The 26,290-nt window shown below is 34.9% G+C and overlaps 3 protein-coding genes across 5 annotated transcripts in view; 1 reads left to right on the forward strand and 2 right to left on the reverse strand.

Annotated features, from left to right (window-relative positions):
* Positions 1-197: 197 nt before the first annotated feature.
* Positions 198-2,745, reverse strand: LOC129265978 (SAYSvFN domain-containing protein 1-like). Its single transcript, XM_054903873.2, has 2 exons — positions 2,347-2,745; positions 198-1,900 (listed from the first exon to the last, which is right to left on the reverse strand). The coding sequence occupies exons 1-2, from the start codon at positions 2,590-2,592 to the stop codon at positions 1,556-1,558; spliced, it is 591 nt and encodes a 196-aa protein (XP_054759848.1). The 5' UTR covers positions 2,593-2,745; the 3' UTR covers positions 198-1,555.
* Positions 2,746-2,966: 221 nt separating this feature from the next.
* Positions 2,967-24,748, forward strand: LOC129265459 (threonine aspartase 1-like). Of its 3 annotated transcripts, XR_010294096.1 has the most exons (12): positions 2,967-3,066; positions 4,787-4,854; positions 9,076-9,144; positions 9,287-9,407; positions 10,100-10,184; positions 10,622-10,817; positions 11,488-11,607; positions 18,342-18,537; positions 19,274-19,425; positions 22,221-22,743; positions 23,129-23,208; positions 23,823-24,748. XR_010294096.1 is itself a non-coding variant. In XM_064102043.1 (10 exons), exons 1-10 carry the CDS (start codon positions 3,039-3,041, stop codon positions 22,317-22,319), a joined length of 1,134 nt encoding a protein of 377 aa, XP_063958113.1. In that variant the 5' UTR covers positions 2,970-3,038; the 3' UTR covers positions 22,320-24,748. The 3 variants fall into 3 exon arrangements, 1 of the variants encoding a protein (XP_063958113.1); XR_010294095.1 differs by having other exon boundaries at positions 2,970-3,066; positions 23,129-24,101; XM_064102043.1 differs by having other exon boundaries at positions 2,970-3,066; positions 22,221-24,748.
* The window catches only part of LOC129264885 (carboxypeptidase B-like), a 37,832-nt gene continuing 34,456 nt past the window's right edge, over positions 22,915-26,290 (reverse strand). Inside the window, exon 11 of the mRNA XM_064102042.1 lies at positions 22,915-26,046. Coding sequence (XP_063958112.1) covers positions 25,853-26,046 — 194 coding nt within the window. The 3' untranslated portion in view covers positions 22,915-25,852. The remainder of the gene's footprint in view (positions 26,047-26,290) is intronic.

A 26,290-nucleotide genomic window follows, 5' to 3' on the forward strand; every position in this document is an offset into this window, starting at 1 on the left:
TGGGGGGGGGGGGGGGGGGCTCCTAAAGAGAAAAATATAACATTTGGTTTGATAATAAACATCATATAAGTTTGTAAGATCAAATCAAGGCACCTCAGCAAAAGCTACCTTTGCCTGTGTATTTCAGCAGGAATCTCTTGCCTTCCTACTCCTCCAATTTAAGCATATACAATAAGATTGGGTAATCTGGTGTGAAATTCTGCATATCTGAGAAGCTGCTAAAGCTGAAGAATATGATTTTTTTAAGCTACCTTAATGTGCAGATTGCAATATGGCCCTAAAAGCAACATTTTATTGTCAGACAAATATCCAAGCAAGAAGGCTATTTTGAGGGTTCTAGAAATTACCATCCTAAATCAACTTAGAATAAATTGTAAAATAACATACTATTTAAAATTCAATGCAGCTGATTTGCAAAGTTGTGATGATTGACTCCGGTTTGAGCTCGGGGCACCAAACTATCACATGCTATTCAAACGTACATGTAGGAGCCAAAAAGTGTGAATGCTTTGTTTAGCCCAAGGTAACATTCCATGCTCAAGTGAGAATTCCATAACTTTGGCTGATGGAGGCAATGTTTCCGAATATCAAGATAAATCTCAAGGAAGGCTGATGAAAAACCAGCCAATGTATCCAAGTCCTATCTCATATTTACAAATGGATAAGCTAATAAAACAAGGTGAAGATTAAAATATTAACTGATTAAATTGAGTAATTGTTTATATTCTTCTTAACTTATCATAAGAAAACACTGGCAGTGTAAACAAACAGATGTTTCCAATCAATATTTTCACATTCATCAATATGAAATAAAATAAAAGCAATAGATCTATAATGAATGTGGAGTTCTACACCCCTTTCTTGAATTCACCTTCAAATAATCCAGATTGGATGCGGCTAAGAAGGCTCCCAATGAAAATTGACTATGAATTCAGAAGTAGTCCAAATTATTTTTTCTGAATGGGAACACACAACCAAATTTACAACTTGATATGGGAAAAGTCACCATCAGTGGTGTGAGTAAGGAAATCTTTAATTTGATATACCCTATGTGGTGTAAACAGTGAAATCTAAGAACTAGATACCCCATATCAAAGTGTCCTCATTTGTACAGGAGCAATACACAACTAACACATGTAGTTTTCCTAATTAAATGGCATAGTCTACATTACCAAAACCTCAACCCTAAATGGTATACATGTTGAGTGAGATAAGGCTACCCCACATGGCAATTACCGGCAAATGGTGCTGATGATATAATGCCTGGATGCTTGAAACAGGACCTTCTTGGAACTTTTTTCTGGAGTAGCAGACCATTTAGAGTTTTAGACACTTGGAGAGTACACCCCCCTGGACATTAGGCACTAAATCAAGTCATATGACAATTTTTTATCTTTTAAATCTGCTGTTCTCTATCAACATTATTTCAGTTTCTTCATGATGCAAAAAATAACTCTCGTAAAATTGACACTGCATGGTAAGCTGACAAGTCTATAGAACAAACATTTTCCAGTAAGTCAGATATTCTATTGTTTCTGCAAACAGTCAAATGATGCTATCTCATTGCACCACCTATACCATACAACATCCCTCTTTCTATTTCCTCCGCTGTGAGTGTCCCATGGATGCGTTCACACTTTGGGTTAAACACAGAGTAAGCGCTCTTTTCTCCTGGTTTCTTCTCCCCCTCTCCTCTAAGGTTAGCATAGATGATGTAGAAGAAGGAGAGAATGATGTAAATTGCACCGAAGCCAATGCATATGGATAGACCAAAGAGGGCAAGCCATAAGATGATTTTGAGTGCGAGTTGAAACGGGTCAATTGTGGAAGTTGAGTAAGGTTGGTTTGAGAAGCTCTGGAGAGTGACATCTGTCTTTGTATCTGTGGAATTTCCATCATCCTGCCAAGATAAAAAAATAAAATAATTGAACAAAATTATATCAAAATTACCAAGACAAGTCCCAGAATAGACAGGAATCGTTGTTTCTGGGGATTTATTCAATATTTTACTGTAGTTCAGCAGAACAACCAATTTACAAGGACTGAAGCTTTAGTTTTTGACTAAGTCTAAGGCCTAGTCCCAGAACAGCCAATGATGAATCTTCATACATATTGCAAAAGACATAAACTTGACAGAGCATTTAAATAGGGATTGATTGATTGAGGTTTAACATCACTTCCAACATGTGTCATAAGTGCCTCAATATTATTCTGTAAAATTATGGTATGGAAGAACATGAGTCATGATCAATCAATCATCATGCGAGTACAATAGGTCTAGAAGAAATATAAACTTAAAATTTAAGAGATCAAGACAAGTATTGTGAGTGACTGTGAGATATATACCTTATTCAAGCTTGTATCATCATCTCTTTCCTCTCCACTCTTTATGTTTTCATCAACCTGTTGTTGAGACTTATGAGACTGAGAGGCATCCTTTTCTGTCACATTTTGTGAATGTGATGATGCATCCTCTTTGCGATTGCGGAAGAACAGACCCCCACCAAATCCAAATAATCCTCCCGAATTCGAAGTCCTTTCATGCCTTTCTTTGGCCTTTTTGGCGCGATAAGCAGCTAATTGTTTCTCCATATCTACGTGAATCTGGTGTTATTTGAATGGTCAACAAAAATCATTGATAACATTGCACTACCACGTAAGTACCACGGTGGGTTTGTGAATTGAACTTTGTAGGTGCCTGCATGCCAGCAGCTGACATTATCATTGATCAGTCGATATCAATATGTATTACGTGTATTTGGGAGCGTGGTCGAATTGCTAATCTGTGTTTATATTATTTCAACGATCGCTTCATTACTTAATTCATATTTTAATTCTTTTGTTTACTAAAAATTCTATCATATCAACAATTTAAAAATTTTCATGGTACTAATTTATTTTTATAATTTAAATTTGGGCTAAAACACTGAATAAAATAAGAAATATTCATATTACTTCAGCAAATTATTGTATAAGACTAACATGTCAGCGCCCATGTATTTTACCAGCTGGGATTTGAGGCGAGAAAAGACTGTGCTATGTCTGGATTTATTGCTGTTCATCTAGGTTAGATGTTATTAGGTGTTATCCCATGATTTGTAAAAATATTTCGGCCACATTTTGTTTGACTTTTTTAGGAAATTCCAACTTTGGAAAGTGAAATTTATTGCCTGGTAGGCTAGGCCAACATGAAGTTCCTCACACAAATTTAAAGACAAAGTCATAGTCAGAGAAATAATTCGCTGCCGATTTCAAAACATCGCATGCGGATGCGATATGCGCGAGGTACCGGGTCCAGTCCGAGCTCGGACCCTCGTGCATGCGATGTTTTGAAATCGGCAGCGAATTATTTATACGTGTGACTATGAGGAACTTCATGTTCGCTCTAAATCACCAATTTTGAGACTGATAGAAGCATGGAAAAGAAGTGAAACTTTGTGTAAAGTAAGAATAAGATAGTTTTAATTGTTAAATTAAAGATCGTGATGTTGCATGAATTTTATTTTCCCCCCATAAAATCCCACCTTAGCCTAAGCTAAGGCCCTAAAGTTAGGCTTTGTCACTCGGAATTATCAATATCATTATCAGATCGAGTTCACGGTCTCGAAGTTCGGGTAGGTGGAGCGTAGTGTAGCGGTAGTGAAGTAGAGTGGAGCCTGCACGAACTTCGCTCGAGGTAGCTATCGGCCAGCTCAGAACGGGCCTGCGCTGCGGCTGAGGTTTGATTACCGTAGCTCAAGTGATGTTCGTGCAGGCTCCACTCCACTACCGCTACACCTACCCATAGTGTAGCAGTAGTGAAGTGGAGTGGAGCCTGCACGAACATCACTTGAATTTGAGGTATGGTTTGATCTGATCGGTCGAAGGAACCTTCGCTTCGCCTTCGGCTCCAATCGAAGGGGCGTGGCGGTGTGTCAGTGTCTCGTCAAGATTGGAGGACTTGGACGCGGACTCGAGAGTCGAGGGAAAACTGTTTATCGACATTCTGTATTATCTTGGTTTATTGGTTAACTGCAGCCTCAGGATCAGGCACACTTCCACAGTTCTGGGAAATGGAAGCATGTCCTCATAAAACTAGACGCATTATATTAATTAAAGATTTGAATAGATTTTACATCTAGAATAGATCTAGACAGCTTTATTTAGGAAATTGGTATCAATGGAAAGTAGAGAAAATTTCTGTTTATTTTGAGTTTTGATAGGTCTAGATCTAGACCTATTTCGGTGATCTTACTAGATCTAGACCTTATGTCTATTTTCTAATTCATGTTGAGAAAACATTTTTTGAAAATGAAATAGCATATAATACAAACAAACATAATTATACACATGGACATTTACAGGATAAATGCCCTATAGATCTATTATGTTGAGTGTTTCACCATGGTAATGATTATTGATATAATAAAAAAAATCAATTGCTATGATTTAGAATTATCTACATGTATTTGTCATTTTACAGGATGTCTTTTAAAAAGAAATTGAAAAATTATTAAAAAATAGCCATTAAATTTTTTTTTTAATTTCCATCTTGATTGAAGTGTATTGTCCACATTCTTTTAGATGCATAAGCTTTCGTAGCAGACTGTTTTGGTGGACAATTTTGTCATAGATATTTGAACTGAAAAATACCCTTATGTAAGGCAGCTTGGCACATTGATTTTTCAGAACTGTGTATAAGTATGAAAATTCTCCTACCCAGGGGACTGTACTACACACCTGAAGATATAACTTGAGTGTTTTTATTCCTTATGAGTAATTCACCTGTTTTTATTTTACATTTTAGGTGCAGGATATCATTCACCTGAGAGGAAATGTGAATACAATGATACTGTGAATAAAGCATGCCAACAGGTACTTATATCTTTGTAAACTTAACAAATGTCAGTGCTGTGTCTAAGGAATAAAGGCGCTGAGCATTCCTGATTGTGTTTTTTTAGAATGATGAGGATTAGTGATAATGAGTTTGTGGGATTCCTGCTGAAGAACAGAGTCTTGAACACAAGTCCTTACTTGTAATTTTGAATTTTTTGCTTCCATCTGGTAGAGCTTAATGAGGTTCACCAAAGTTCTACACAGAATTTTGAAATTTTGACTAGAACAATTTTTATGCTAATTTATGCGAAATTAATTTATGCATATTTTTAAAAATTCACATAAAATGCTTCTTCTTTATTTGTTGACCGATTTTGATTTTTTTTCTTCCATCTGGTAGAGCTTCATAAGGTTCACCAAACTTCTACACAGAATTTTTAAATCTGGAGTAGAAAATTATTTATGCTAATTTATGCGAAATTCATAAATCACAGAAAATGCCTCTTCTCTATTTGTTGACTGAATGTCAAAATGCTTCTTCGTCATTTCAATTCTGTTTGCTTTATATGATAGCATTAGGTGGGGATTCACAACTTCTACACAGAATTTTGAAACTCATTAAATATGCTAATTTATGCGCATTTTTCAAAATTCACAAAATATGCTTCTCCTTTATTTGGGCATTTTCACGGTAACTGACGCTACACTGCACAATTTTTTCACACCTTTCATTGTGTGTATATCTAAAACAACAAATGATGTGAGTTTGCTTTTGATATCTAGAGTTAATAAAGTGAACCTTGCTGTATACTCTGATACTAAGCAAAAATGTGTCAGTAACTGACATTACGCAAAAAGGACATGCAATTTCAAGGTGTTCAGTAAATTTGAAATATCTCATGTCCCTGAGTAGATAGAGTAATAATTTGAATATGTAAATATACCTGCGTTACTAGGTTAAGATGTGTCAAAATATTAAACAATTCGTTTTTGTCTTTTGGGGGCTATGATAATTTTTCCACGACCATGCTGGTAGCTGACATTACGGTAATTGACGTGACACTTAATTTGCCATAAAGATAACACATGGAAGCCAAATGTGTGGAATCATTGCATTGTATCTTCTGTGCAGGGCTTCACATGAAAGTGAGCTTGATGTGGAAGTATACCCGAGTTTCTAGGAACATTTCAATGAAAAAACTTTTTCTTTTTCTTAATTCCTTTCTTTGATTTGAACATTTTTATTATTACTTGTAGGTAACTGACAATACACATTAACATTTACCAGTGCTATGTGATTTTCAAAGGCATAATTTTCTTGGTACTTATATGTAAAGGCTTTCTTAAATCATAAAAGTTTCATCATACTTCACATTTTAAGTTATCAAAAGATAAAAAAATGTATGTTTTACTTGCTCAGGGGGGGGGGGTCATAGCAGCTACATGTATTCCTATAGTAATTTGATATTTCATTGACAGTACACCTGGATTTTTCTGACTGTACACCCATTTACATATCAGTTTTATATTGAAATTTTAAACCTTTTCCTTCTCCAACCTCCCCCTCCCCTCAAAAAATGCAAAATGAATAAGGGTCTCCTTCCCTAGGCTACCCCTCCCCCGAATCTCATGCAGCCCTGCAGTTTTATTGATTTCTATTCTGGTCAGTGCAAGCAATGCTTGTTCATATCTGTCGGATTTCAATTTTCTTCATAATTTGTTTAATAATTCTCTTTGCTAATTTCTTTTTTAAGCAGTCAACAAAAATAAACTCCAGCTTCTAATCTGAAACTGAACTATTTGTAAATTAGAAAAATAAAGACACAGCTTTAGTAGATCCATGCAACATTGATCAGAACTGTCAAATTTCACTTTTCATCTATACTTGTAAACCAAAAACAAAAATTGTATCACACATTAACACACTACTAACAGGTATAAAAACCAGGAATTTACTCAAAGCCTGGCAATGCTCAATAGAATCATAGGAACTAAAAAAAGGGGCCCTGGAAACCCCCATTCATCGCAATGTTAAGCTTATCAAATGTTGCAGATTTAGGCAGTAGGTTGGGAAAAGTATCCCCTCCCCCCAAAACCAAAAAAAAATATTGTCTAATACAAACAATTAGGTACTTGGTAAACTTGTACACATATGCAAAACTATTTCATTGTATTTTTTTGCACGATGGGAATGCAACTTCCTTCATAATTTTATATAATATTCCTTGTGAACTATAACTTTAAAAAGTAAATAGCAAGCTCCTTCTGGTGTGATTTAACTAATTGAAAGACTTAAATAACAAGTATACAATATTTCTTCACCATAAAATTGATCACAGTTGCATTTCACTATTATAGTAACCAATGTTTTTTCATGGTAACTGACATTGCATCTCGGTAACTGACATTACATTTTCCACTTGGTAACTGACGTTACACATATTTAATGGTACCCTAAGGCTTGATTGTTATTTGATTATATTTAATTTTGGTGTAGAAGGGAGGGGTGTTACCTAAGGAGGGAATCTACCAAGTTTCATATAATATATCCTCTTTTCTGGGAAATGAGAAAAAAGTTCATGTTTTTGGTAACTGATGTTACATACCACATCACATACTTCATCAATATTTTTTTATCAGATAAATGAATTCCTGGTGTTTCTTTCTATGGGATTTTATAAAGTGTTATAATAGCAAGCTAAATCACAGGGGAAAACATCATGATCAAAACCTGTTCTTAAAAATTCTGTCAAAACATATTATGTATCAATATACCATTTTCAACACTAATTTGTATCCATACTTTGGCGGCCATTTTGAAATAAAAAATGGCTGCCAGAATGGAAAAATAAAAATTGTCCCAGAAACTTCAGGTCTTGTATTATTAAAAAACATAAAGCATTTGACATGAATATCAATTTGATTTTTTTGCCTCTGTGTCCATCTGTGGTGAAAATGCCCATTTGTCGACCGATTTTGAATTTTTTGCCTCCATCTGGTAGAGCTTCATGAGGTTCACTAAAACTTCTTCACAGAATACACAGAATTTTGACTAGAACAAGTTTTATACTAATTTATGCAAAATTAATTTATACATATTTTTAAAAATTCACATAAAATGCTTCTTCTTTATTTGTTGACCGATTTTGATTTTTTTTCTTCCATCTGGTATAGCTTCATGAGGTTCACCAAACTTCTACACAGAATTTTTAAATCTGGAGTAGAAAATTATTTATGCTAATTTATGCTAAATTCATAAATCACAGAAAATGCCTCTTCTCTATTTGTTGATTGAATGTCAAAATGCTTCCTCGTCATTTCAAGGCTGATTTCAATTCTGTTTGCTTTATATGATAGCATTAGGTGGGGGATTTACAACTTCTACACAGAATTTTGAAACTCATTAAATATGCTAATTTATGCATATTTTTAAAAATTCACATAAAATGCTTCTTCTTCTTTAATTGTTGACCGATTTTGATTTTTTTTCTTTCATCTTGTAGAACTTCATGAGGTTCACCAAATTTCTACACAGAATTTTTAAATTTTGTCTAGAAAATTATTTATGCCAATTTATGCAAAATTTATTATAAATCTCAAAAAATGTTTTTCTTTATTTGTTGATCAATTTAAATATTGTTTGACACTTTATATGATAGCTTGAGGTGGTGATACAAAATTTCAACACAGAATTTTGAAACTCATTAAATATGCTAATTTATTCATATATTTTCGAAACTCACAAAAAATACATATTTGTTGATTGATTTTGATTATTTTTGTTCCATCAGAGAGCTACATTAGGTTCACCAAGGTTCTACACAGAGTTTAGAAATTTTGACTAGAAAATTATTTATGCTTACATGTAATTTATATGAAATTTATTCATAGATAACAAAAAACGCTTCTACGTCATTTCTTCATCAATTTCAATTCTGTATCCTCAATTTATGTCACCAATATAATTCACTACAGTGTCGACTGGGCTGAAATGAAAATTGTGTTAAATTTCCTTGCGAGATGCCGGATGAGCTCCACATCATTGATGTGCTAGTTGTTATCTGGAATCATCTTTTAATGAAAATGAGCAGATCAACTAGTAATGGTATTACTTTGAATGAATCATAATCAATTAAAACAAGGTCATTCATATTCAGTGTATCATTGACATTGAGGATCAGAGAGAGAGAGGAAGAGAGCGCTCTGCAGAAAATTAAATGAAATCGTCATAATTTAGTATTTTATAATTTAATTTTGCAGGCAATATCTCTGCTGAAAGATGGTGCAAGTGCAGTGGATGCAGTTTCTGTAGCAGTATCAACTCTTGAGGTCTGTATTTGAGTATCGAGTTATACTAAAGTATTGTTTTAATATGGAATATTTATATCTGTCAATATTTAATGCCAAATATGCACAGCCCCAAATACTGTACAATCTCTTGATAATTTACTGTAATTTGTATACATTGCAGGATAGTCCCTGTACAAATGCTGGCCTTGGATCCAACCTGACTATAGAGGGTAGTGTTGAGTGTGATGCTGGAATCATGGATGGAGACTCTCTGCATTTTGGAGCTGTTGGGGCATTAGGAGGTATCTTTCCTCATTATGCATTCTTATTATTTCATGAATAGGTTTCTTATTTTCTTGTGACCGGTCTTGTTCATTGTAGATGTTTCCCATTTGCAAAGTGAATGCATATTTTCATTCTTTTGACCATATTCGTCAGACATAATATGATTTTGAAATTCTATTTTGCCCATTGTCATCCTGATTATAGATTGACAATCATTCGTGCTATAGCATCAGGAAATAATATATGAATTCATACTAAAAATGAAGTGTAAGACTTATATGATATTCATTTTGAATCACAAACTTGATAATTACATAAATTTAATGGAATCAAGTAAAACTTAAAGACATCAAATATATAAAGGATTGATCTAGTCTGTTATTGTTAGTTTGGAATGGATCTCTTTTTTTAGCAGTCAAACCTACATTATGTTAGTAGCCATCTGTGTACGACAGTCACCTGCCTATAGTGACCACTAAAAACCAAATCCCACCGAGGCAGAATATGTGTATGATAACCCTCTTACAGCAGCCACTTGTCTTTAAAGGTAACATTTGTTGTTTCCCTTGGGCAGTCACCAGAAATAGGTTTCACTGTATTTGTATTTCATCCACTTATTATAACAACTCTTTTAGGGGAGGGGTGTCTTTGTAATGAATATATTTGATGTGACTACTTTTGATTAAATGCGATTAATCTTTACTCAAAGGAATACGGAACCCAGTTAAAGTAGCCAAAGCTTTATTGTGTGAACAGTGCAAAGGACTGATGTCTTATGGTCGAATTCCACCATGGTGAGTACCGGTATGACAGATCAGATATCTTAGCTTGCCCTGCCTATCCAATCATTCACGACTATGGGAAGACATCTTGCTTGAATAAGACTATTGAGATATTGCTGAAAGTCCACAAAATTGTTTTGCTTGATCTTTCAATGAACTTTTAGTGATCTCTGTAGTCTCCAAAACTTTTTGAAACAGTTCAAAACAGACTTTGGGAAAAGGTCTATTAGTTTTTCCATGATCTTTAGAAAATCATGGAAATAATATATCGACTGCGGAGATATCGAAGGATGATTGAAAGACCATTGAATATAATCTTTATAATGGATCTGAATGATGATGTTAAAGTGGTATGTCAGTTCATGTGTATGTAGATGTATATGCCCCCCCCTAGAGTATGAGCAAATGTATCTTTCTATTCATAAATTTTCTGATCATTTTTTCTTTAGTGTAATGGTTGGGAATGGCGCCCTCCAGTGGGCTCGAGATCATGGTTTCAAGGAGGTCAACACAAGTTCCCTAATCACACCAAAGGCTCTTTCTTCCTATCGGAAACACAAGAGGGCGCTGTCAGAGTATAGCACCTTACCACTAGATCAGCAAGAAACACCTCCAAAGAGAGTGAAGGGAGATAGGCCCCAAGTGGTAGGCTTTTCTTACATTGTTTTTTAAATTGTGAAAATTGTCATATCTATAGTCTATCCCTAGGAATGGGAATTCTCCTGCAAACATTTGTGGAAGGCTAATTTGTGTTTTAACACATTAGTAATGCAGACATTTGTATGATAAGGGTAGTGATGATAATGATATTGATAATTTTTAATATTCCTGATAATGAATTGTATTATAGCAATAATAATGATATATAAGTACATGACCATTATGGTGAAAAAAGACATCAAAATGATTATAATAGAAATGAATACTGATGATTATAATATTAATATTGATGATAATGATAATAATCACAATGCTGATGATAATGGTGATTACTTTTGTGACTAACAGAAACTTACTGAATTCAAATTAAGATGAAAAGTTGATACTTGATAATCTAACAAAGAAATCATAATGTATGAGGAGCCCACAACGTACAAATTTATGTGTTTTTAATAAAATATTTATTATGGGGTTCTCTTATGAATATCTTATTTTTTATAAATACCTGAATTTATATGGCAGTATGCTTTTTTTTTAATATAATGATGGTACATTATAATAATGCTTATTGTATTGAATCTGATTCTTGATTTGTATTTGGTTTGGAAATGAAAATAATGAAAATGAAAATACTTTTTTCTCCCTTGTAAACCAGATAGAGAGGGACACCATGCTAGACACAGTTGGTGCAGTATGCGTGGACAGCAGAGGTCAAATTGCTAGTGCTGTGTCCAGTGGGGGTATAGCCCTTAAACACCCAGGAAGAGTGGGACATGTAAGCAGCATTTATCATTTAACCTGGTGTATTTTAAAACATGTGATTACTGCACTTATAAACATACACTCATATCTACAAACCTATCCTCAAACATAGAGGTTCATTGGATTGACGCCTTTCACACCAATGCCAAACATTGCCAACCTAACATTTCAGCACATAGGGTTTACTCACTGACAACAATCATAGCCTTTCACATTAGGTGAGTGGAGGGTATCTACAAAATGGTTTATTTATCTTATTACTACACACACATATTCAGTGACTTGGGGGAATGAATAAGAAGCAAGAATTCTTTGGTACAAATCCTTTAGCCATATTTCAGCCTCGAGTTTGATATCGCTTAAATCAAGAAAGTGAGCCCTGCTACTCTGAAAACCATAATGGAGCCTAATTGTGCCCCAAATGTTATTGAGTGAGGTAGAGTCATGGATGATCGAATTGCACAAGATTATTGGGCAATAATTGGCAATTTGTCTATAGCATCAGCTCTAACATAGTATGGTTGGACCTACCCCTTATCGACCACCTAACGTTAAAATCATGATATCAACACATATATTTATCAGATTTACCTAAAATCACCTATTTAGAGCAAAAAATTCCGCAGATTCACGTCATCCAACTTCGACATCGGCTCGATCGCTATCAGTATGGAACGCCGCGACGTACGAAAAGCTTGTTTTTTCGTTGCGCTATTTTAACCCTTTTTATGAACCGACCACCCGCCCTCTATTGATTATGCACGCTTAGTGAACGTGCGGTGAACGTGGTTCTTTTTTCATATACTTTTTTCGTTCTTATTCTTGTCTAAGCTTCTTCTTTTTTTCTTCACTTCCTACTTCTTTTCTTTTCCACTTTCTTCATTTTCTTTTCTTTTCCTCCTCTGCTTTCTCCTTCCTCTTCTTCTTCTTATTTTTTGTCATCTCTTTTTATTATTCTTCTATGTCTCCTTTATTTTCTTCTTCTGCTTCTTCTTCTATGTTTCCTTGTTCTTAATGTTATCATTTTCAGAATCATTATTATCATTTTAGTTTGTCATTTTTGAAAACTTTTTTTTTATATCATCTGTGTCATTGTTATCATGCCCATTATTTTGTCTTTAGTTTTGTCATTAATAATTATACTTATCATTATTTTTAATGTTATTATTATTGTTATTATTATCACATCATCATCATCATGTTATTAATGTTATTATCATATTAAATTCAGTCATTCACGCTCTTTTTTTAAAATCAATTGATCTAATTTTTTTTTGCACATTTACTCAAATAAACACACGCATCAAATCAACCACCCACACTCACACACACTCATGCATACACAGGGGCTCACTAGTTTGCTGTAACTCTCCCTTAATTTTTCTCTGTTTATATACATGTTCAACAACTGAGTAGTCGAATGTATTATTCCACATTTATAAAAGTGCTCTCATGCCATTTACAAATCCTCAAACAACATACCAATTGTCTCTGTCGCATAGCTTTCAAACACAATAAATGATTACTGAACACGATTTTGAAATTCAACTTTTATCTGATGTAGATATATTTCTTGAATTTATTTTTCTTTTTCTATTTTTTTTTTTCTTCAATGGCAAGGGCACATATATACATCGTCTTTTCCAAACCTCCGGCTTGACCCCGTGCAGTACTTTTGATGGACCCAGTGTGTGCAACCCTTACTGTCGCAAGCCACCCAGGAGAAGATCTCGACATGGTCTTGAGGAGGGTGAGGGGGTGTGTTTCTCCTGCACACACAGCATGGATTTTCATCTTCTTCATCATCTGTATCGTTGCTGGTCGGAAGATTAACGAAGAGGCGCCTGCTTGCTGCTGCTGATGATGATGGTCCTGCCTTACTGGTAGCTTTCTTCTGCTTCCCTTTAGACAGCTTCGCTGTGCTCCTCTCCTCCTCGGCCCTGATTAGCTTGAGAAAGATGTTGTTTTCTGTTATGCTAACTCCTGAAGCCCTGTAGTATTTCTTGCAGACTGCTCTTTTCTTCTGTGTTGCTTCAGGAGGAGATGGTGTTCTCGATGACAAGAACAGATCTGCTTCACTGGGTGCCTGATTCGTCCTTCCTTGGGTTTCGCCCATGTCACCCATAGGACCAATCTGATGTATTTCTCCTGAAGAGGTAGTGGATGACTTCGGTGTCACGAGTGTGCTCGTCCTCGATACTTCACCAATCTTTACTGCATTCAGGTCAAGTGGAAAGATCCCTGTCTTCCGGAATGCTGCCTTAAGATTCTCTTCCTTGAGAGCTCGAAGGTATGCTGCTGAAGAGAGCCGAGCGATTTCATATCTCATTATCACCTGTCCGGGGTTCTTCTGCATGTACAGGGCACACTCTTGATTATATGCTGATTTCATTGCAGAAAAACAGGCGACGTCAAGGGGTTGAGTGATGTGTGATGTGTGTGCTGGCAGCACAAAGAGAATGAATTGATTTGCCCTGGCGAAGTCAATGACCGTGGTGCTGATATGAGAGGTGTGGCCATCGTACATGAGCAAGACATATTCACCATCTTCTCTTGGAGGCAGGGATGGCACAAAGTGCTCCGTCAGGAACTTGGAGAAGACGGCTCCATTACTCCATCCTGTCTCCGTAAGTGTCATCTTTGACCCAGGTAGTGCACCATCCATCAACTCTGGCATCATCCTCTTGCCCTTGAAGACGTAGTATGGAGGAAGAGCCCTACCAGCAGCGTTACCACAAGCCAGGACTGTGGTAGTGGCAATCCGATGCGATGTTACCAAATTTGTTCTGGATCCTTGATCTACACAAACAACCTTCGGCGGCTTATGCTCCGCATTGATGTTGGTTTCATCAACATTGTAGATGTGGTATGGCTTGTCTCTGAGATTGTACCTGTCCATGACCTGACGGAGTTCCTCGAAGTATTTTGACAGAACAGCTTCCGTCGTTGATTTTGCCCTACTCATCTGAAGCTTGCAGGGTGCCACAAGACGAAGGTCTGGCCATCTTTGCCTACAGAGACAATACCAAGTGTCTGATAGTAGTCTTCCCTTGGCCTTTTCCTCTCTTCTTCCAAGTTCATCTGTCATATTGGTAGCTAGATGAATAACCTGTAGAAAAATAAGCAAAAATTGCAAAGCATAAGAATAATGCATTCATTTTTATTTCAATTTATTCATACATCGCATATTTTTTATCAAATCATGGTTTAAAATATGATTGAAATAAAACGAAACTAATAAATTACCTGGGTTTTAGTCAGACCATAGCCATATGATGAGAGCTTGTGCAGATGCTCAACTAGAGCCCTCTCGTCCTCCTGGGTCAAAATAGAGCCCCTTCCAAGATCCATGCTTGATTTGGTTCTTCCCCGTAATCTGTCAAGTAATGTCGTCTTGGGGATTCCATACTTGAGCGCTGCCCTCCTTACGGAGACCCCTTTCTTGACCAAGGCTAGAGCTCTCTCAAAGTTTTGTCGAGGATAATTCCTTCGACGGATACGCTGGGGTTTTGCCTACACAAAAAGAAAAACATTGATAAATGATTAATATTCTGAGAGAAGTCTTTTGTAAATAATTATCATCTAATTAAAATATTTTATTCTATGAACAGCTGTTTTCGCTTTCATCAACTACTTCTATGATTGGAACGCATTCAACAGCATCTGTTCTCGGCACTTTCGTCACCCTGTTCTCGGCACATTCGTCACCCTTTTCTCGGCACATTCGACGTCATCCATCCTATTTTCAACACGTTCGTCACCCACATTCCTTTCTCTAATACAATCAAACTTTTCTTTCTTCTCTTATTTAATTTGTAAATGTTCGATTAATATCATCTATCTTTATTATTATCAATTATATATATCATCATCACCATCTTCATCAGATATCATTATCATCATCGTCATCATCATTTATCTCTTTGAGACGCCTCAGAACGTGTATGAAATATATGGCATATGAGCGTAGCTGGCGACATACAGACAGCCGAATGACGTCATCATTAAATTCGGAGATTCTGTCGGCTGCGAAACATTCTGCGACAAAAAATGGACGGAAATGTGTTCTAAACGCCTCAATTGCGGATTTACATGTAAGTTCATCGAAAATAACAACATAATAATCGCATATTTTAATAATTCCATAAATTTCTTACCTGTTTCCTCCTCATTTTGCTTGATCAAGTGAGTCTCGTTCGATCAGGTCGCGCATTGCTCGTAGTCCCACGCGTACTTAAATTATACGCATAGGAAACCATGGTAAGAAAGTGGTCGGTTTCAAAAGAGGTGGTCGATATGTAGTGGAGTCACCATACTTGCTTTCTTTTCGGCAGACCTAGTTTCTGGTGGCTCAGAAGTGGGGTCAGTGAGTGGAGTGTATCTACAAAATGGTTTATTTATCTTATTACTTCACACACATATTCAGTGACTTGGGGGAATAAATAAGAAGCAAGAATTCTTTGGTACAAATCTTTTAGCCATATTTCAGCCTCGAGTTTGATATCACTTAAATCAAGAAAGTGAGCTCTGCTACTCTGAAAACCATAATGGAGCCTAATTGTCCCCCAAACGTTATTGAGTGAGGTAGAGTCATCGATGAAGGAATTGCACAAGATTATTGGGCAATAATTGGCAATTTGCCTATAGCATCAGCTCTAACATAGTACTTGCTTTCTTTTTGGCAGACCTAGTTTCTGGTGGCTCTGAAATGGGGTCACTAATCATTCCACATAGTGGATCATTTTTGGTTTTCTTATGCCATACGAAAACACTGTCTAAGAACATGGCAAAGTTAGGATCTAAAGTGAGAATATAGATCAGGTTTTGTTTCCAACTCTCCAAAGAAGTGACAGTTTCAGGTTTGGTGAGGCACCATTGCTTGGGTGCCCTGGGAGTAGCCATCATGACATGTAAATGAATGGATGGGACTACGATAGGCCTAGCCATATGGTGACGTATTGTTTCTAAGTGAAAGCTAGTTACACTTACCCCAACACAACTGTTGGATGCCTGACTGCAAGGGAAAAACAGGGTTCCCACAGTCATGGCAAATCCTGGAAAAATTTGTGGTCATGGAAAGTCAGGGAATTTAGAAATCATGGAATTGAATTTACCTCTTGGCTATGGCAGCTTTCCAGTTTGCCGTGTCTCGCAACTCTCATACTCTGTGATCATACTCTGCTATTATAACTGGTGTTCATGATTTCCATTTTTCCCAGTTTTGTGACATCCCAAATTCTGCATAACTCCCGGGTCATCACAGGAAGTCATGGAAAGCAGCAATTTAGTCATGGAAAAGTCATGGAATTCTGTTTTCAAATTTCTTTGGGAACCCTGGAAGAATGAAGTCTTTTGGGGCAGTGTGAAGGCTAGTGGATCCCTTCTCAAAGAACTGCCACCACGACAAGGGGGGGATAAACAAGACATCAGACAAGGTGTACAAATTAACTCTTTATTTATTACAACTGCCGCAGGTAGATGATACTACCAAAGTGCTTTAACAATGTGAGAAACTTCTACAAGCCAAAGCGACACAAGGTGGTGCTATAACATAAATAACAATATATAAAGAAGATATATCTTGCACCTATTGGAATAATGTTTAAATGAACAGCAAACATGTATGAGATTACCAGATGAATAGAGCAGTCATGCTCTGATGGTCTAGTCAATGATCTTGTCAATCCAGTTTGGATGAGAATTCAGATATCCAAGCATACTGCTTGATTTCATAGTCCAAACTCCCAACATAAAGCAAATAAGGTACAGTGCAGTCAAGTTCAACTTGAAAATCAATCAAAAATTATATTCAAATATTGGCCATCAACAGAACTTAGCTTCATGATAAAACCAGTCAGAATTTACCAAATACCCTTAAAGATTTGGTAGCATGAAGCGTCCATAAACATGTATTACAGCAAGCAACAGAAATGACTGCCAGTGTAAAACACATGTATGGTGCACAGACATTGATTAGGAAGTGATTCAATGTACCAGCTGATATACATATGACTAGTTCAGATTTTTACACTATTATGCTGTCTTCAATGAGCTCCACATTGGCATATGAACAATACCATGCCCACCTGGCTAATCTTTCCTGCTACTTTGCCAGGCAAAGCTGCTTGAACACACATCATCTATTGTCATTTGAATAGCATAGCTGGTCCAGGTTTCTGAAACATTTGTGTAGTCAATGCCATGGTTGTGTATTGAATCAGGGATATAGAGAATATATTTTTGTTGGTTGGCCCAAGAACTTGATACTGAGCCCTACAGATTCTTCAAAAAAGTATTTAAAAAAGTAAAAAACTAGAACACAGTCTGTACCATTTTTATGACATGATTTGTAAAATGCTGAAAAATACAATAAAACAATTAGTGATTCTATAAATAGGCAACACAATGGAAATATACTGATAAATTTGCATAAATGATTACTTCTCTACAAAAGGCACATATTCCCAATACACACTTCATGTATATTCTACTAATATTTCATATGCATGGAACTGCATGTCTTTTATTCACCTATTGTATTCTATAAATTTGTTTGACGTCTAGAAAACAAGGTACACATTATTCTCCACAATTGTTTCTTTTGCATCTTTTTGAAGGAAGTTATGCGATTCAGATCTTTTATTTTTAACAATGACCATTTTCTGGAAGACCCTCATAACATGTAATGTCTTTCAATGAACAAAATATCACTTTCCGGAATTTCTTTTTACGTTTTCTTAAAATCAGGCAATGTTTATTGGTTGTGGATGCTGGGCACAGTCCCACACACAGACATCTTCATCAGTGAGTGTTGGATGCAGTACATCAGGAAGCGGAGAGCAGCTTCTAAGATGCAATCTAGCCCGGGCATGCTGTGAGGGCCTCCTTCAAAGTGAAGATCCTACCTCTTCACTTGGCAGCACTTTTCAGAGTCAATATTTAAGTGAGTTCTTTAAATTTTCAACATTATTTTAACAGTTTGTCTTTGTGTTCCATGAATCTGTAAGTGCATGTGCTCCAATTAATCATGTGACTAGAATTTCAGTGACATGACATTTGCTTTTGCGACATTTGCTCCGTTCTTATTGTCTCAGAGGGCATACGGTAAGAGTTAATATAGCAATATAATTTTTGGTTCAGAATAATGTGGAGATATTAAGGATTAGGATTTATTTAGTGTTGGTCGTGAGATTTTATATTTGGCTTATCGTGCAGTTTTTCCATCAGAGCAAATGTGGCTAGAGGAAATGTCATGGAACCAGAATTTCAGGCCTCATAGTTCAGGTGTAAGGTTGCTTTAGATCAATAAACACACCCTTTAGCTTAACTTTTACCAGCTGTCAAAAGGATATTCATTTAGTATTACAGTCATTTTCAGATTTTTTGAAATTTGTAGATTTTTCTATGAGTTACCATTATTTCAAGTATAAAAGATATGATTGTAAGATCACAAAATCAAGATAAAACATCATGTCAGGTAAGAAAAACAAATTATTCCCAATTTTAGGAGTGCACAAAATTAATATGATGAATAAATTTCTGCATATTTCAATGTTGATTAATAAGATTTGAAATGATTGGGAAACCAATGTGGCTTTCTTGTGTTCCAGTAAGTGTAAAGTTTTTTTTAAAAGAAACTTTATAAAACTGTTCCTTGGTTATTTCTTTGGTATCCTTAGAATCACCTCTTTTGCCTGATGATGCAGCAAGGCTTGGTGGAGCTATCGCAGTCAGGTACAACCACACAGACAGAGATGCAGAGATTCTCTGGACACACTCCACAGATAGTCTCTGTCTGGGCTACATGGACACCACACAGATCAAAGCAAAGGTACACTCATTCATTGGATATGTTTTCGGAAGAGTTTTGATTGATGTAAATCAATAAGTCCAATTTGATTAAAACCAGTGGCAAGTCCTGTTAAGAGAGGGCTCTATATACATAGCACATGGAAGGGAACATAGACTTATACTGCAGGTGGTTGTTTCATTAAGCTGTTTGTAAGTTTCGGATAACTTTACGCCTGACTGGTGACCCTTTTTGTGCTAAATACATCTATATGTAGCTGATTAACACACTTAAGAACATGTTCCAGATATTTGAAAGTCTATGTAGTTTTACAAACAGCTATGATATTTTAGTATGTTCTTATATAGTGCTCTTGTCTGTAAAATATGACACTGTGGCGCTCCACATTTATTACCTTGGATTTATAGCAGAGCTGCCGATAAGGCACTTCAGCAGTTTAAGGAATACTTTCCTGCCAGTCACTAATTTACGTCACTTGGGTCGAGATTGGCATCTGTAGGGCGATTCCACACTAGAACTTCAAAAATATCATAAATTTCAACATGCTTTCAATAAGTCACAAGTAGTGTAATATTTTACTATGATACCTAAATTTTATGAAAATTATGAGTTTTAACCAAAAGTGAAGTCAGATATAGTTTTTTTTGGGGGAACAATGGAATTTTCAATTTTCAATAATTTTGCTAATTAAATAGTCAAGTACAAACACTGCCTGAAACAATTATTGGCAAAGCGCAAGAAGATTGAAAATATTTCAGGTCAATGGAATAATGTATCATTGATGGTTCCAAACAATATTCCAAACAATATTTACAACATTTTCATGATCCATAATAGGGCAGCCCTGATTTTTCCGAACCTGTTTTTGGCAATGTCCCGTATTTTGATGATGCAATTTCACAATATCAGTTTCTCTTTCTTTGACCCATGGGTGATCGATTTATCCCATAAGGATCTAATTACCGCCCTTCATTTTTCAATAATTATCATATTAAAAGTTGTCCCGTACGACACACAATATATAATGCATTTAATTGCAGGATTTGGATTCAGAAACTATAAATAGTAGGCCTATTTTAATTCAAGTAATTGATTTGACATAAAGTGAACTGAAAAAGTACTTTCTTATCTTCATAGAACATGAAATACTAGTAGGTGATTCTAACCATTTTGATTGATTTCATGTAGACGTATTCTTTTGTGAATTCCTTCAGCTAAACTGGTGATTTTCACTGGTCAGAGCGGGTTAATTTCTTTGTCATTGAGCATGAAAAGAAAACCTTTATAATTTATTCACTCTAGCCTGGAAGATGACTTCCTCTTGCATGCTAATGTGGAATTATTATAAGATGTAAAAAAAATGACATATCAATCATCTATTTGGACTTCCCTTGATGATCACTAATTTTTTTATATACAGTATTGAAACTCCTTACTTTTTTCAAGTTGTAAAAAAAAAATCACAAACCATGTTGTTAAAAAGAAAATCTGGAAAATAAGACAAACCATATGGTTTCATGAAATGCAGAAAGTTTTGAAGAAGTAGAACCGCATTTCTTTAGAAAAAAAATATTTTGTGGAATTACAAGTGACAGTTGTGACATAATACATTTTATATGAAAAATTATAACATTTTAGCCCCATAATTTACACAAACAGTTTCATTCATTCATTGTTTAAATAGTGTATTGGAAATCATCGATTAATTCACTAAGATATAACTTCACACAAAACCTCAAGTTTTTCAGCTCATAAAAATGCTGTGAACCCTTGTACATTTCCCATCATGAAAAAAAATTTATAACATATTGCTCCCGATTGTATATGTTGAAGTTACTTAATTATATTGTCCTGAATGACTACTTATTAAAAGACTTTGCATAAAAAGGAGGAATTTAGGGGCAATGCTCCCCTTCTGATTGATAAAAAGTTCATTGTTTTATTCAGGCTGCCCAGTACAACACGCAAGTGCCTGTACAACACACAAGTGTCCCGTACGACACACAAGTGTCCCGTACGACACAGTAGTGTCCTGTACGACACACAAGTGTCCCGTACGACACATTATTTTGTTTATGATATATTGACAGAAATATTCAGCCAATAGCGGTTTCTAACATAATGAATGTCTTTAGTTTGATAGGATTATCATTATCATCAGCCAAATAAAGTGATTGAAGAAGTCAAAGAGACATAAAGTAAGTAAGTTTGGCTTCAATTTAGAGATGTCCCGTACGACACATTTTGAGTGTCCCGTACGCCACAATGTTCTCGAAAATTGTAATTTGCTTTATTTATTCATGAATGTTTATTTTGCTTTCTTTCATAGATGTGTTTGTTCTTGGGTAATTAAATATCAATTTGAGTTCAGTTTCTATGAAAATTATCTGTCCAACTCACAGACTTTAGAGTACAAACTTGAGGTTTCTAAAAAAGCCACTTTTTCTGCGTCCGTACGACACATTACTATTTTAAATCTGTATTATACAGGATGTGAATTCAAGTCATGTTAAGTCTTGGTTTTTCTAACACTCTGGTAGTATTTGATGATCACCTTTAGTTACTGGAATATTTTTTGTTTTTCTTGTAAAAAAACTGTCAAATGTTCTCTAAATGTCCCGTACGACACGTATGGAATCACCCTGTAGATCAATACATTGCCAAAAGTATGCTACATGAACATTTTAGGATTAGTAAAAGGGCTACCTGGTTATTTGAAGTGCATGATATACCGTTTTAGTTTTTTTTTTTACCAAGATGACTTAAGATGTTACCCAATTTCTGTTGATTGATTCTTTCCATTGTGTTCAATTTAGATGGTGATATCAAGATTACCTACAGGAGCCAAAGCAGGATCCACCTATACCCTAGGTGGAGCCACAGTTCAACTGCCTTTGAGTGAAGAACCACCTTGATGATGGCTAAACTACCTCCATTCAACTAAGGCTGTCTTACTCATAATCATCATGGAATGGGTACTGTAAAGGTTAGCGACAGGTCATGAGCCTGCGAAGGAGCCTCAGGTACCTGACAAGTAGCTATCAACTTCTTGATGGACAGGCTCCATGCTGTTGTTTTCATTATCTCAATTTTGCAGGAGCAACAAAAGAAAACCAACTCTTGTGTGCGAGAGCCATATGTTGTCCAATGTGAACCAGCTGGAGCACAAGCAGGAGCCCTTAGAAGCACAAGAATACCCTGTCAATGGTGATACTTCATGCCAATGCTCTTGTATTCCTACAATTTTGATGATACTCCTGTTGCGGTGGTGTGTCCACATTGCTCCTGCATGAGCAAATATGTTCTCCACAGGGAGCCATCTAATCAAGTTGAACTATAGTAAGTTGATGGTAGAGAATGTTTAATGAAGGATGAGTCCATAGTTATTTATCAAAGTAAATGTCAGCTCAAGCAGCAGTCACTCTCAAGACCAACTTTTTATTAAATACATGCTTGACACTAATCTCACCTCCAATCATAATATACAGTATTAAAGAAAACACCCATGAATTATCTGTTTTTATAGAAATTTATTTCATCTTGGTTTTTTTTTACATGAACAATCAAATTCAATGACAATCATAGACAATTGAAATTTGAATCATTTGGCAAAGACATAATGAATTTCATCAGAATCTGATGATATGATGAGATAGTACATCCAAATTTTCAACTTTATTGCTGATAGTAAAACCTGCTTGATTAATATGTTTAATAAACTCAGATTGACAACACACAGCACCATCTTGTTGAGCTCATTTTGTGTTACATCATGGAAAGGAATAGACAACATATAGATATCAGGTTAGTCATTACAACATACCCTTTAATATTTTTGTAAAAATATTCATAAAGTAAAACTTTATGAACATCCAGACATCATAAAACAAAGAGTTATAATAGAATATCAGTTGCAATTTGATATGGTAATTGATATATGGCAATTCAAGTGTGATGAATCTGTTTCAATCACATATAAAGTTAAAGTTAAATCTGCTGATGCTTTTTTTAGAATAACTTTCCTTGTTACTACCATGTATACTATTTTTTCACAATTGGAATTTTATAAAATACTGTCAAATATATATGAGTCATACATAATGTCACTCATAACGTCAGTAGTGATACTGTCTCACTTAATCTCATACTATCATTATCAATGGTCTTCTTCAATCTCAGTGATATATAATTTTGTTTATCTCTTGTGGTAAACATATGAGTATTTGTTGATAAAATGTACAACCTAAAAATATTGATTGAATCCTACCAAAACAATGTTACTACAAAGTATCTTATTTGGCACTTCCAAAACAGAATAAATTTCTGTATGTTGGGAAAGGAACACACACAATATGTGTAATAATTATTTTTTTCTTGATAATTTATATCAATATTCTATTGAATCTAATTCTTGTCAGATTCAAAGATTGTTGTTCAGTGGACTTCTGTAACATCCACGAATTGCCCCAATGCCTCATGCTGACTATCTACATTATATTATGAATGAAAGGTAAATATTCAAATGAACTGAAACAAAAACAAATTATGTTAAATGGAATGATAATGAAAGTACCGTATAAGAAACTGAAACATAAATTTGAAGAAAAACAAAATTGAAGAGAGAAAATATGGTTAATGTACTGACACATTTGAAATTAACTTTAAATTGTTGAATTCATTTTTAGAAAAAAACATTTTTTTTAAAATGTGAATATTCTCCTAGTTATAATCCTCTGAATAAAAGAAATGCTACTTGTGTTTTAATTGTGAAACTATCAGAATTTTAGTGAATTTAGTTGAATCGATTTAAAAATGAATAATTGTAAATGCATATTTTCTCACCAAGATCTAATTATCTTAATGATTTGAAAATGAGGTATATTTTGGAATCCTTGCAGAATGATAAAAAAAAACATTTTAAAATTTGAATGAATAAATTTGATTAAAAAAAGAACAAATAGATAGGATTATTTAAATAGAAAGCACTTTTGTTTGTTAAATATGTGCAATTTTGATACTTTGATTAATTTAAAGCAAAAACTTTTCAGAAATAGATTTGTAGTTAATACAATATCTATTAAAAAAAAGCAGGCTTACAAAATATACTGTAGAAATGTAAAATGAGTGTATTGTATCTTATGTCATATACATGAATTGAAATAGTCTCAACCTGATGATTATGAGGCAGTATGATAAACGGTATAGAATAATGACACTAATGAAGTGAAAGTCACTATAACTACCAGTAAACAGTGCTTTGACCACTACTAGTATGTGCTGTATTTATGGTTACAACAAAAATATGAATTGTGAACATATTAAAATCAACAAAGAGAAAAATGAATGTGACGAAATAATCTTTAGCTGTTTGTGAAGTGCTCTGGAGCTCCTTTTTTAAAATGTTTTTTAATTATATTTCTAAAGGTAGGGGGACAATTTTGATGAAAAGAATGATGCTTCAGTATAGCAAGTTTAGTGGTAAAAATTCAATGAATCGTGCACAAAATATCATATTTTGTGCACAATATTTTACATTACTCCTATGTTTCATTTATTTTCATTTGAAGAGATTTTCTTCATGATTAAGATACATGAAATATGAAGGGAAAAAAAACATCCAGTTCATCATACATGTACATCATTTATGATAATGGGAGTATAGCGCACAGTGGTAATTTAAATATATTGCATTTATGTTGTGGCTACGTTTTGAAGTTGAAGGGATGAGACAAAAATATAAATGAACAGAAAGATAAAACAGGATAGCAAGGAGTATTGAAATATTTGTTCAAGAAAGGAAAAGAAACAAAATAAGGAGATGCAAATAAAGAAAGGGAAAAGAAGATAGAGAAAGGGAAGGAGAGAGAGATTGGCAAACAACAGTATATTGATAGGCTTTGTGTATTGTAATGGAAAATTATTATACTATTAGACACAAATATTGTTTTTTCTCGCTCACAGTACTCATTACTATGTAGGCCCAAGTGTTACTAGAATTAAATCAAAACCAAAGAAGGTTAACAATCAACGCAGGACCGTGGAACAATGGAAGAAGGACTGTAAAACAGTATAGAGATAGTCATTAAAATTGTTTTTGGAAGGACATTCACATTTATTGTTTTTTTTCCCCATATTGATTAACAATGCACATAATTTCCCTTTAAGTATTTTTCAAATTGAAATCACTCTCTTTGTAAAAAAAATGAAATAAATTGATTAAAAAAAATAAATGAAATAAAAATGAAGACCCTAGATATTTAAACCAATTTTGTCTTTACATTGGATAGACAGGAGTGTTACTTTTTCAGACCCCTTTTTTTTGCTGAAATGACCATTAAGAAGGCACCCTGCTCTTGAAATAATTTTTCAAAAAGTACCGATATCCCCACTCCCTGATTGCACCACGTTCACTGAGATTGTGCTAAAATGAGATGGAGTATGACGACGATCATGATGCAAACTCAGAGATGAGACGATCGCCGACAACTAGAAGAGCTTCGAACATCTCTTCAACAGTGAATTGAATCTCCCTTTCGGGGAGCAGGAAGCCATATTTGCCCTCGTCCCTGAGTTCGATCACGTATGTGTACTTGGCTCCGAGCTCGCCGTACCCCCAATCCTCACTTGCACCAGCTGCTGGATCTGGAGGAAAACAAGATTGTGACAAAATATCAGGCCAAACTTGAAAATATAATCCTACATTAGAGGATCAAATATATCGCATAATCGTTATGTATAAAAAAAAAAGTATTGAATTATGCTTTATTTAGTTTTGGATAACAAGGGGAGGTCCATACTTGCAGAGTAATGTACAGAGAAAAAAAAAGGGCAAGAAGAGAAAAGTACGGGAATAAAAATGTGGAATCAGTTTGTAATGTTAACTTAC

This window comes from Lytechinus pictus, chromosome 7 (assembly GCF_037042905.1).
Source record: "Lytechinus pictus isolate F3 Inbred chromosome 7, Lp3.0, whole genome shotgun sequence".
Taxonomy (NCBI): Eukaryota; Metazoa; Echinodermata; class Echinoidea; order Temnopleuroida; family Toxopneustidae; genus Lytechinus; species Lytechinus pictus.